General features: G+C 34.4%; 1 protein-coding gene across 1 annotated transcript in view; it reads left to right on the top strand.

Moving 5' to 3' along the window:
• Window positions 1-13,087, top strand: part of na (sodium leak channel non-selective protein na) — a 53,838-nt gene that overhangs the window by 13,529 nt on the left and 27,222 nt on the right. Inside the window, exons 10-18 of the mRNA XM_071595042.1 lie at window positions 420-611; window positions 737-874; window positions 1,467-1,673; window positions 3,091-3,154; window positions 3,353-3,494; window positions 8,178-8,285; window positions 8,429-8,491; window positions 10,786-11,019; window positions 11,944-12,123. Of these exons, the coding sequence (XP_071451143.1) occupies window positions 420-611; window positions 737-874; window positions 1,467-1,673; window positions 3,091-3,154; window positions 3,353-3,494; window positions 8,178-8,285; window positions 8,429-8,491; window positions 10,786-11,019; window positions 11,944-12,123 (1,328 nt within the window). The remainder of the gene's footprint in view (window positions 1-419; window positions 612-736; window positions 875-1,466; window positions 1,674-3,090; window positions 3,155-3,352; window positions 3,495-8,177; window positions 8,286-8,428; window positions 8,492-10,785; window positions 11,020-11,943; window positions 12,124-13,087) is intronic.

The raw sequence follows: 13,087 nt of genomic DNA, 5'->3' as shown, positions 1-13,087 counted from the left end.
GCTAGGTGTTTAGAAATTGCAATGCTTTCAGAAAGGTCTCTATATATATGCCTATGTATATTAGGGGTTTTAAGACCTTTCTTTGATAATAACTTTTCTCTTCATAGGCCTAGGAAACATTTTTGTTTGTAATTTAGTGAACTATTAATCATCTTAATCAGTAAACTTTTATAGACAGTTTCCAGTGTGGTTTTCTGAAAGGTGAGTCTGTGAAATTTGTGGTAATATATGACTGTTGATGATTCAAAGTCAGCTGAACAGAGGTAATCTTATGATATGACTTTAATATCCATTGTAGTTAATGATATCAGTTGAGAAATTTTGCATTCGAAGCCAAATAAGTGTAATTTTAAGCATGTAGTCAAAATAATTGTATAAATATTAAAAAATGCAAAAATATATCAATTAATTTTTTTCAGGTTTTACGGATTGTCCGTCTTATTAAAGCTTCTCCAATGCTGGAAGACTTTGTGTACAAAATATTTGGTCCTGGAAAAAAGTTGGGGAGTCTTATCATTTTCACAATGTGTTTATTGATTATTTCATCATCAATTTCCATGCAATTATTTTGCTTTCTTCTGGATTTTACCAAATTTGAGAGTTTTCCCGAGGTAAGTCAGTAAAGATATTCTCTTGAGTTGTATCAGACATTCATTACTTTGCTGTTATCATGACTGCATGTTTAATATGTTAAAGATAAAACATAATTTATTTATTCTCTTATTTATCCTTGCAGGCATTCATGTCTATGTTCCAGATTCTTACGCAAGAAGCATGGGTGGAAGTCATGGACGAAACTATGTTGAGAACAAGAGAAACTCTCGCTCCTCTAGTGGCAATTTACTTCATTTTATACCATTTGTTTGTCACATTGGTGGGTTTTCAATAAAAACTTTGTAGTACTGCATTAATGCCACTAAATAAATATCTGTAGGTTAAATATTATTAGAAACCTTGTTTACCATCAAATCCAAATGCCTCTTTCTTTAATCACAATGATGTTAATACAACTTTTTGCTGGTCGGAGACTCGTAGAGTACTTATTCAATGAAAAATTTACCTTCAAATTGAGAAGATTTACTCAAATAAAATTCACTATTCAATATTTTTTAAATAATTAAAATTATCTGCCAGAGCAATAATATTTGTCAATATGGATTAGTGAAGGAATCTGATTTCTACTTCTGTTGTCTTTTTATGTACCTTCATGTTCAATTCATACTACCTACTTGTTCATATTTATTGTGGTGCATTATACTTACAAATATTTTCCTAGGTTAATGTTTTTTCATCTCAGGGTATTAATAGAAAGATTATATTTATTAAATCATAAAATAAAAATTTTATGTTTAGGTCTGTAGTATTAAACTTTATCTACTTCAACCACCTAATTAATACATCTTTGCTACAGTACTTCAAAATAAATGGATGATTTCTAACAACTCACTAATGTTCTCCTCATGCAGATAGTGCTCAGCTTGTTTGTAGCTGTTATTTTAGACAACCTGGAATTGGATGAGGATATAAAGAAGTTGAAACAACTCAAATTTCGTGAACAGAGTGCAGAAATCAAGGAGACTCTCCCATTTCGTCTTCGTATATTTGAGCATTTTCCTGATAGTCCACAAATGGCAGCAATCCATAATGTCCCTTCAGATTTTTTCCTTCCCAAGGTTAGTATTTTTTTTTTATAATATTTAGTTTTGAGAAAACTTTTTGTATTTACTGATGCAAAAAAATTAACTTGATTTTTCATTATGTGTGCAGTGTTCGAAGTCATATTTCATACTTATGGTTAAGGTCATTTAAAAAAACCAGCTATTTGTTTAGAATATATTGTCTTTTGTATAGTGATATAATTTATGTGACATATGTGTGTGTTGGGAGGAGGGATGCTAGTTTCTGGTGGATCTGGAGCCCCTGCCTCTCCATCCATGCCCACGAAAGGATGTGAAGAATGGTTAGACGAGGTGCCTCTATGAAGTATACATATGCAATATTACCTTTATGATGCAATATTAAGAATTAAAACACATCATTTGTATGCATAAATATAATTTGGAGGCTATATTGTGAATATAATTAGGGTATTTATTGGTTTTTTATGTTTTCAAACATTAATAACAAAGAGAGCAGGATTGTAAAAGTTTATTGTCTACTTGTCATAGGAATACGAAAAAGAAAATTTTGTTAGAAGGTTTTTGAATTGAATGCTGAATATCTGTTGTTGTGCAATTGTTATTAAATCATTAATTCATGTTTGATTTTTGGATTTTTTCAGCAAAAAATGAATTACATTTAGGTTCATTAAAGAATACCATCGTATTTCTTCCATCAAAACATCTCTTCCAAAATTTGTCTACTCATTTTTGACTTATGTAAATTGGTTGGCATGAATCGTATCAATGCAGATGTATTTCAGGTGGATTCCTTGGTATTCCATATCAGATTTCAGTAAGTGATCACAATTTTCAATTTCAAATCACATATTCACACAATTACCCAGTGTATTTCATTTTTTGAGAATATTTCTATCAATATTAAATCATGACTTCATTTTAGAAATGGTAATTGAAAGGAATCAATACTCTTGCCCTAACCTGTTGGTACTTAAAGGTTAATTAACAAATTTCATGTTTTCCTTCAGCTCACCTGGAGCATGATTATGGATGATTTTTCTATGTTTTCGCTATCCATGTCCACAGTGAGATATTCCTCTTTAGTATAGTTTGCAATAATGGGTCTTGCAGTCTACCTCCAATAATTTATGGTAGCAATGTGAATCACTTTGTGTTTGTTTCTTAATGTGAAATTTGATAGCATTTTTGTTACACATGAAAATAAACAGTAGAATCCCAGCATAATGATTATCCATGGTCATGTCCTGATTCCTTTGGAGAGATAGGATTAATTTCATCCTTTCTTTTCTCTTTCTCATTTTGGATGCTACTCTTTATCATTCTCATGTGTCCATTTATATTTCAAAACTGTTCTCACTCTATTGCTTTTATTTATAAATGCTTAACTTATTGTCTCTGCAGATATTAAAATAACTCTGAAAGCTAAGAGTGGAATGCACTTTAATTATAGGTTCGTGAGAGTTTCATGAGGCAGTTTGTTTATGACAGAGGTGATGCTGGGAGTGATGGAGGGAGTGGTAGTGACAGTGGGAGTGGTGCTGGTGAGGGTGAAGGTGGGGGTAGAGGAGGTGGTGTGAGTGGAGGGGGAGGTTTGGGCCCTGGTGGAGTTGGTGGAAGGGGTATGGTAAGCCTTGGAGGGATGAGTGGGCGCTTGGGTGGGGGCTTGAGGGAGGAAATGGGTGTGGTAGGTGGCGGAGTGCATGGAGGCATAGGTCCTGGTGGTGGAGGTGGTATCCTGGAAGGGAAGGTAGTGTTCAGGAAGCAGAAGCCACTAAGACTCCTCAATGACACACCAAAGGTCAGAGTCAGCCTGGGGAGTGATGTGAGGAAGACAGCCATTTCTTATATCATTGAGTAAGTCATTACATGGTGTAAAATTTTATAGACTGCTTGTTTTATTACTCTGAAATTTTTTAATGATCATTTAGTCTTAATTTAGCTTTTGACAAAATAAAGTCTCATTAGAATATGATATTATTATTGCAGCCGTAAAATAATATTTTTAATGGTTGAAAATTTTCTTAAACTTTTTGTTGATACTTCTGCTTTGTGTAGTAGCAAATGTGGTGGGACACAAATTTGTCACTATTAAGAAAACTATGTGAACAAACATCTATCTAAAGTAAATACCCTCTTTCATAAACCCTCTTGCCAAATATGTCCTTCTATGTGTGTCAAGTAATTTATGTATTTTATGCACACGTACATTATTAGTATCCATCCAAATGTAATTCTTTGTTTCAAAATGTTCACTATATTTTAGTTTAAAAGCAGTGATTCATTGTACACATTAAGATAAATTCATAGGAGTACTCAATCAGATGTGACTGGGCATTAATTTTGGAGATTTTCACATGTCTCTTTCCTTTAGGAAAGTGTTAAGTCATTGGTTACAGTTATATTGCCCGAAGCATAATGTAAAGTGAGGTAATGCCAAGTTACCCTGAGAGCTTTTTCTAGTTTTAGTTGTTCAGATTCACAACTAACACGCTTATTAGTGAAGACAACCTAATCATTTGCATGTGCATTTTTGTACTTATCTCTGGCTGTGCCCGTGGGGTATCTTTTGTTAGATGACTGGCCTATGAAAATTATAAAAAGTGGCGTCACTGAAAATGAGGCATCAAAGTCAAAATTGGATATTAATTAACTCCCATTAATATTCTTTCAAAACCTACAGTTTTATGTCAAAGTGCATTAAAAAGCAAACAATTTTTTCAAGCCTTCACCAACTGAGCAGAATGTTGTTAGTCATTTGTGCCTAAATTCTAAAACTTCTTTAATATGTTTATGCATTGTGAATTGTTTAAAAATTATTGAGTTTGAAAGAAGTTTTTTTCTCTGATACAATACATCTTGAAATTATTTTCACTAATTTTAGTTGAATAGAAAATGTTGATGATGATGCCGCTTAATATTTCAATGTAGTGTAGAACATTTATGAGTGTTTTGAGTATATTTCTTAATAAGGACTCTTAAGGCTCTATAGTTTAATTAGAGAGGTATTTAAGGCCAGCAAGTTAAGACATAAAAAGAGAATATTTTGTAAATGAGGATAGCTTAGGTCCAGGCATACTTGATGGCAAACTACTTAGGGGTTTATTTGACATGGAAGGAAGAGTTTTTATGGGCTATTCATGGTATTTATGAGGGAGGAAGTTGGTAGGAAGATTTCATCAGATCAGTGTGAATTGCTTTTCCAAAAAAGGGAAAGCCATATGTGAGGACTAGAGGATAATAAGTTTGATTTTGCCCACAGCTAAAGTGGTTCTCAGTATCACCAATAAGAGCATGGAAAGCAGAGCAAATGATTACATGGGGGATGATCAGTTTGGGTTCAGAAAAGGGAGAGGCACATATGGTGCCATGCCATTAATTATGTCACAAATAGGGAGGAACCTAGAATTTAGTCAGGATATATTAATTTGTTTCTAAGATTTGAAGAAATTGTTTGATATAATGCATTGGTTAGAATTAATGAATGTATTACCAAAATAAGGAGCAAATTAGAGGAACAGGAGACTTACCCACAACACGTACATATTTCAGACTGCTCAGGTGCAAGTGATGGATGGAAAGTTTAGCTGAACAGTGTTAGGAAGAGAGTATGGTATGGGTATCCATTCTCACCCATGCTATATAATATATGTGTAGGAAATGATTTAAGAAGCATGTGAAGAAGTGGAGATGGGAATGAAATTTGGAGGAAAATTCATAAAATCAGTTATGTTTTAAGATGATCAAGCCTTAGTTTTCCAGTCAGCTGAGGAGTTGCGAGCATTACTGAGCACATTGAAAAGTCAGTGATATGAGAATAACACTAAACAAAACAAATGTTATACAATTTCCAAGAAAGAGGAAAGCTAAGTAAAATGTTGAAATAACAGTTCATTAATTAGAGCAAATAGAACAGTTTACCTATCATGGTAGCATTTTTATATAAATGTTTGATGTAGTAGGGACATAAGAAGAAGATAATTAGGTAAAGTAGCATTTACAAGGAGGAAAAAATTTATGACATAGACATTGAGTTATGAGTGCAGATGTTAAGAAATGTTTTGTCGAAACTTTGATAATGAGTGTGGTTTTGTACTGTGTGGAAACATGGTCATTGATGTAAGATGATAGATGTGGATTGGAGACTTATGGAGAAAATGTGGTTATGGAGAAGGTCACCTGTATGGAGTCCCATACAGGTGACCTATGGCCTTCTCAAGTCCAGCCCACATGCCCGAGCCATGAGTTAGACCCAACTCAGCCCAATGTATGGGCTCAGTACTGTTTGGCCTGACCAGCTCATGTGTGCATGCATTAGAGCTCATGCATGCACATTTCACCTTCTATTCTGGTCCACTCCAGCTTACCGACAACTGTAAAGGCATTCTCTGTGGGCCTGCTGTGGACATACACTGGCTCATACATGAGTTACATGTGGACTGCCATGAGCTTTGAAGCTAAGTGATTCCCCTCCCTGCTTCCCTTCTTCTCCCCTTCCCAGGAAAGCAATGCCATTAATTGAGATTTTGACAGTAGTGGAAATGTTTTTAGGTGGCAATATTTTGTGTAGACTCAAGAGTAAAATGTAAGACTTAAAAGGCAAATGCATTGTAAAGACTCATGGGGACTATGTAAGGTGCTTTTCTATTTTAGCTGATGTGCAAAACCTTTTTCTCTTGAAACCCCACCCCTTCATTTTCCTGTCCAAGCTCACAGCAGTCTGCATATAGGCCATGCATGTGCAGCTGGAGGCCCATGACAGGCCCACATAGAATGCCTGTACGGTCATCGGTGGGCCTGCGCAGGCCAATAGGGGCACATATGCGCAGCCTGAGGCTCACCATTGAGTCTCATCTCAGAAACCAGCCCTCCCAGATCAGGCTCACTCATCAGAAGGCTTAGCCCATGGATCGGGACAGGTTGCCCTGGGCCAGGCAGGCCGTGAGCTTGGGCAGGCTCTCAAGTCTCCCTGCAGGTCTCTGATAGAAGGACAGAGAGAGGAACAAAGAGAAATTGCTAGGTATGGTAGGGGAGAAGATGGGATTGTTGGGAGAAAACCAAAGGAGGAGGAATGGTGGATACAGGGCATTTTGAATGATAATGGAATGTTGAAATCTCGTTTGGAGGGGAGAACTTTAGTTAGAGGATGGAGGGGTAGAATTTGAATGGGTCTGTTGGATGGGAAGAAGGAAGTATGCAGAATTGAAAAAGGGATTGTTGTGTTCAATATCAGGTTGCATTTTGTTGGGAGAGGCAAGTAAATGTATCAATGCACTGCTTATAAGTTTGTGTCCATCCAAAACTTACCTTGCTGGTAGAACACCTAAAATAATACTAACTACTTAATGTCAAATACATAAGATGTTTTTGGTGCAGAAGATAGATGACTATTAGTGTTCATTTTGGAAGAATTGCATCTCTTTACTTTCGTACTTCCACTTATATAATATCCTCACCTCTCCAATTTGAGTGAATTTCAATGCCATGTTAACTTCTTCTTCCCTTCCTGAGTGTCCATTTACATATTTTGCGGTCAGATAATGGTATTTACATTTAAGGTAAAATAGCCATAGATTTGTGATTTATGTTTGAATGTGAACTGCACATGATCATAGGGATACTGCAATGGCACTCGTGATAAAGTAGTTGCTGTGGACCTTACTTACCCCAATGGTAATTTTTGGTATTTTTTGTAAGCATGGCATTTATAACGAAGTTTTTGGAAAGTAAAATTATAAATAATATTTTAAATATTTCACAAGAAAAGCCTGGTAGTGCAGACATATATCATTCAATTTATTTCAAACAATCAAGTTTCCAGTTAATATTTTTTTCATTATTTTTACGTTAACTTTGATCAATTTATAACAAAACAAAACAATGACAAAAATAAAATTTTAGTCAAAATTAAACTTTTTAAATCCTGCTTTGAAGAGGCTAATTTGTTAAAATCTGTGGCATAATATTTTATTTTCCAGTAACCATGGTTTTATCAGTTTTGCAAACATTTCTAATGGCTTTAGAGAACTTGATAATATGACTGTAATTAAATGTGAGAAATTGTAAAATTAGGTCATTGCATTTACAATAGCAGTTATTCATGAACTTTTCTGCAAAATGACCCCATATCAATGTCTGATTCTGCAGAGGAATCACTTAGTCTGTAGTAAGGGAAGTGAAATCCATACATTACATTAGCCAATGGCTGGAGTAAGGTAGGAGTTGAAGGATAGAGAAATGCCTAATTCTGCACTCCTTGCAACCTCTTCTTTACTTACTTACAGAGATGTATGATAAATGTAAATGTTCTAAATTCATGGGAAATGTGTAACAGCTCATTTATACTGTGTTCACTATGTGTCATATTTGTATTGGTACCTATTTATTAATAATACTTTGTAATTTATTTAATAAAATTAATTTATAAATGCATTTTTTATTTTAGGGAAAAGGGCACTAGCCCATTAATGAACATTATAATTTGTATAAAATAGCTTGGCAAAGATTATAGATGTTTTCTCATTGTCTTTATGTTCTAAGTGATTCCAACAATCAGAGGCTTCTTCTTGGAGATTCAGCAGTTGCATTGGTTCCAGGGAAAGGTGCCTTGAAACCACAGGGAACCATTAGCAGTGCTAAACAGCTCAGGTAACTTGGGGTCCTTACATTTCTTAAGCGTAAGGATTCATTATGATTGTGAATAAATTTAAATATTTTTGAACTTTTACGTTATACATTTGATTGTATCACATCCTTCCCTCATTCATTCCATATTTCAATGACTTCCAAAGCCAGCCACTCTTTCGAAGCTACATAAACTTTTTAAATAAGGATTGGCCATGGAAGACAAGCAGGTATTATAAAACAATTTACAAGTACCAATTAGAATGGATTTGAGTAAAAATTGGTGCATGGTTATACTGGTTTGTTCATATCCTGTAGGTTTCGATCCACATGAATAATGCTGCTGTTTAGCATTAATATGTATTTCAGGCATTTGAAATAATGAGACAGCTTTGCATATCCTCTGAAACTTTATACACATTTGACCTTGATGACATTCACTGCTTTAATTTTTGCTTAAAAATTCACAATTCAGTTTTATCTTGACTTTTTCAATCTTTTAAATTGGCTATTTTTACTGCAATGATAGTGTTTTGAATTTTATTTAGATTTTTAGTACTGCTTATTCACATATAGGGTAGCTTTTATTTTTATATTTAATTTTCTTTTATTTGGTTTGTTTATCAAGCATGTATAAAGATTTAGATGAAAATTTAGTAACATAAAACAACCCACACCCCACTGGTAAGAAATAGGTATACTAACAAATTGGGAAGAATTAGCATGACAGATGTACGATAATATGCTTTCCCCACTCCCTCATTCTTCATGAGTGACCATGCATATCCAATACCTCATGTAGCTGAAATAAATACATGCAATTGTTATGATGAATAAGTTAAGGTTAAGACTTAAGCAAGAGAGTAAGTCATCATTATTCATCATGCTAATATTTATAATCACACAAGGTAATTATTTTATAGTTTTTTCTAATGTCTGTAAAATATTACCTTTTTGTGGTTATATGTTCACAAACAGCCTTTTTTATGTAAATGTTTAAAGTTCTAAAATTTTTCAAGAAGTAAAGAGTCTATTCAACCTCTCGCGGACCTCTTACATACTTGAATCCTCGTTTATTGTCTAATAAAGTAGTCAGGATTCCTGTGGGTGCATAATATGTATGTACTTGTACTATGATAGTCATTTCTTGATTAACTCAGATTCAGTTACCCTTTGTTCAATAAACTAGGAACAGAGGCTTCATATTTTGCATATACTCAAATCAATCTTGACTCTGGAGAAATGGCCTTGAATGCAAAATACCAGGTACATGCAATGAACATGTTGTGTATAATTTAGATTGACCGAAAGTGATCCTTGAAAAATTATGTCACTCAATCCCAACTTCCACCACCATGCCACCCACCATCCATGCCTACATAGTTTTTTACCCTCTTTTTGAGGTGCATATTACATAAAACTTTATATCCTTGCAATGCAAAGTCTGTGAGATGTTTTTCATTTGTTGTTCTCATAGCTGTTGAATAAACCGAAGGTGCATAATAGAATTCATGTAAATAATTTTGAAATAGATAAGTCAGCCTCTTTAAGCAATATTCGAAAGCTAATTGTTCTTGCTTAGAGTTGGTCTTTAAAATGATACATTACAATGTAAGTGTAAAATCTAATGCCTTCAGTACAATAGAATGTAACAATCAGTGTAAGTTTTTTAGAAAATAGGTAATCCACAGTGCAGCTTACCTTACCTTATTATTTGCATGTTGAAGAGTAGATTATGTGGAATTTTTGATGAGATAATTTTCATTGACATCCTGAATGATTGAGATTTTACTGAACTGGCAATATTTTGTAACGGTACTCTTTCTATCTTCTAATTCTGATTTGTTCTCTAAAATGTTAGCATACTTCTTGAATCCTTTTTGCCCTTTAAACTGGTTTAATATAGGAATAACCCTGTTATTTTATTCTCTGTACATCTGGTATCATTATCTATTACTTGTAGAGCTTGAAGGTTTTTTAAGTTCTATTCCTTCTCAAAACACTTCAAATCTTTGATGAATAAGGACGACTTACTGTATTGGATTTCCTAGTTTTTCCTTGCTTCTCATCCCTTTCATCTTCCTCTTTGAATTTTGCTATATTTTTGGGGTTGATTTGACTATGCATAAAATTCCTTTGCACACACCTCTGCTTGTTCTTGACATAAACAGGTATTGCTGTATAAATTAGTTCTGGTTATCAGCTTGAAGACTTGACACTATGTAGAAAACTTGATAAAATGATTGATTGGCACAAATGTTTTGCCTGTATTTGTACTGGCAGTCAAATACTTGAATTGTGCCCATTAAGAGAGATGAAGGAAAGCCCTTGCTTTTTTTCCTTTTCCAGGTATGCAAATTACAGCTTATCACTCTGCATTTGAGATAGGTTTCTGATGAATGATAGTTTTAAAGACTGCATTTTGTAAATTTGCTTGTGAATTTTGCTTAGCATTGATTGAAAAACATTTTGAAAAAAGTGAGTAATTTAATCTGCTGTGAGTAATTCATTGGGATTTTTGTAGGTCAGTTCGTCGTAGTGTTCGTAGTGGAGGGTCTGTCAAGCTTAAACAGACTTATGAGCACCTTGCTGAAAATGGGGATGTTGGTGCTATGAACCGTGCCATGATGGTGTGCTCTTCTTCAGCTGCATCAGCAGCTGCAGCTGCTGCTGCGGCATCATCCTCATCGTCTAGGCGCCCACAGGACTTGGACATTAAGCTTCTCCAAGCCAAGAGACAGCAAGCTGAAATGAGGAGGTTGCATAATATATAATTTTCCACATTTATTCATATAAATAATGGATTTTACGATTTTGGTTTGGCATTCAAGTACTGATAAATTCAATCGATATGATTGCTTTGCAGAAATTTTAATATGCCCAATAAAAATAAATCTGTTTTTTTCACAATTTATTTTTGTGAAATTATCAATTATTATTCATGACTTTATCCATAATAATCTTTAAATCTGTTATTCTCTTACTCTTGCAACCATCATAAGGATTTAATATTTTGGGAGTGGTTGCATGCTACCGCTACAGGGCAGTTAATCATGTTTTCCCATGTTCATCCTTCTTTGAACTGTGGTATTGATGAACTTACATTTTTTACATTCACAACACCATCATCTCATATCACAGTTAACTGATAATGGTTGTTAAACTATGTGAGTGTAAAAACATGATTACATACTGTTATTGCACCCTTAATGACATCAATTCATTATTGAAACCTCTTCTCACTCTATCAGCTGCTACACAAACAACATACTATGCTACAGCCATCTATGTCTTGTATTCATAAAGAGTGCTCACATATTTTTAGCTCAATCACATCTTTCTTTCTACTGCCAGTTCCAAGAAAAAAATTGGTTGACCCTAGATCTTTAAATGTGCCTCATTCATTCTTGTTGGCTGTGCACTCTTAGGCAAAGAAAACTGGATGTATGAAAACAAAACTTTACCCACCTATCCCTAATGGTGAAAATGATTTCACCTCATATCTTCTTCAAACAACTTATACCAATATTTTAAGAATGTTCTTCGGTTTTGATGAAACTTGTTTTAATTGAGAATGGTCATGCTGTCATAATTTTGTTCTTTCATCCTACGAAGGGAAGAATGCAAATATTTGGTTCTAAAAATTTTACCTGTCTCTATAATTTTTAACTTTCACTTTTAGGAATCAAAGAGAAGAAGATTTGAGAGAGAATCACCCTTTCTTTGACACACCTCTGTTTGCTGTTCCAAGGGAGAGTCGTTTTCGTAAAATATGTCAGTTACTGGTTTATGCTCGTTATGATGCCCGTCTCAAAGACCCCCTGACTGGAAAGGAGAGGAAAGTTCAGTACAAACGTTTACAGTAAGTTTGAAATTACAGTTTATTAATAGAATAAATTACTAATGGATATTAAGTATATCAAAATAACTAATCTAAAAAATATGGTATTATCAGTAATTTTGTTCGTCACTCTACCTGCCTGTATTATCAAAATGTGGAATAATGCCATTGATAATCTCCAGAATTAAAAATGAGACAATAACTCTAGCATTGGAAGGAAGTTTCTTGCATCAATATCTTGGAATTCAACTGTGTTTTATATATATTGACTCACACTCTCAGATAACATTTAGGGTACCTTCTGCCCTTTCAGTTTAAGTTGGATTTAGTTGTGCCTTTTTGAAATATCTTACTCTTGTAGTAATTATCAAAATTATCTGCCAATATATATCAGGCAATGTGTGACTGCTATGGGTATTAAAATAGCTATCATCTCTTTAATTCATCTTTAAGTATTTTTTAAAACTTCATATATTATATCCGCCCCATGGACTACAACCTTGGCATGGTAGAAGAGCTTGTGCATTCTAATGAGCCCTAGAGCTGTGCTGGTGGGAGTAATGCTCCTAGTAGGGTCACCCATCTCAGATAGGTCAAAGGATAGGAGCCAGACAAAAGGTAGTCCACGAAGCATCTTAATATTCCCAAGACTATAATGATGGACACTACAGAGAATATGAGTCCTGGCGACTACGGGACTGGGCCCAATCGACTGTGTGTCATGGCTGGCAGTGAGAGAGGCAAGGCCTCTGTGGTCTCCATCTCATGAAACCCTTGCTGTGCAAAATAACTAAAGCATGACAGAAGACGCAGAAGAAGAAGACAGAATAAGTTAGAAGTAATCTTGGAATGTTAGGACAATATTGATGACAGGAAAATTAGAGAATATAAAGCGAGAGATTGAAAGAGGAAATATAGATATTTTAGGTCTATGCTAGGTGAAGTGGAAGATATCAGGGATTATAGGAGTGATAGTTACAGAGTA

This window comes from Hetaerina americana, unplaced genomic scaffold (genome assembly GCF_022747635.1).
Source record: "Hetaerina americana unplaced genomic scaffold, ioHetAmer1.1.p SCAF_7, whole genome shotgun sequence".
Classification (NCBI taxonomy): Eukaryota; Metazoa; Arthropoda; class Insecta; order Odonata; family Calopterygidae; genus Hetaerina; species Hetaerina americana.
This window is presented reverse-complemented; position numbering and strand designations above follow the sequence as displayed.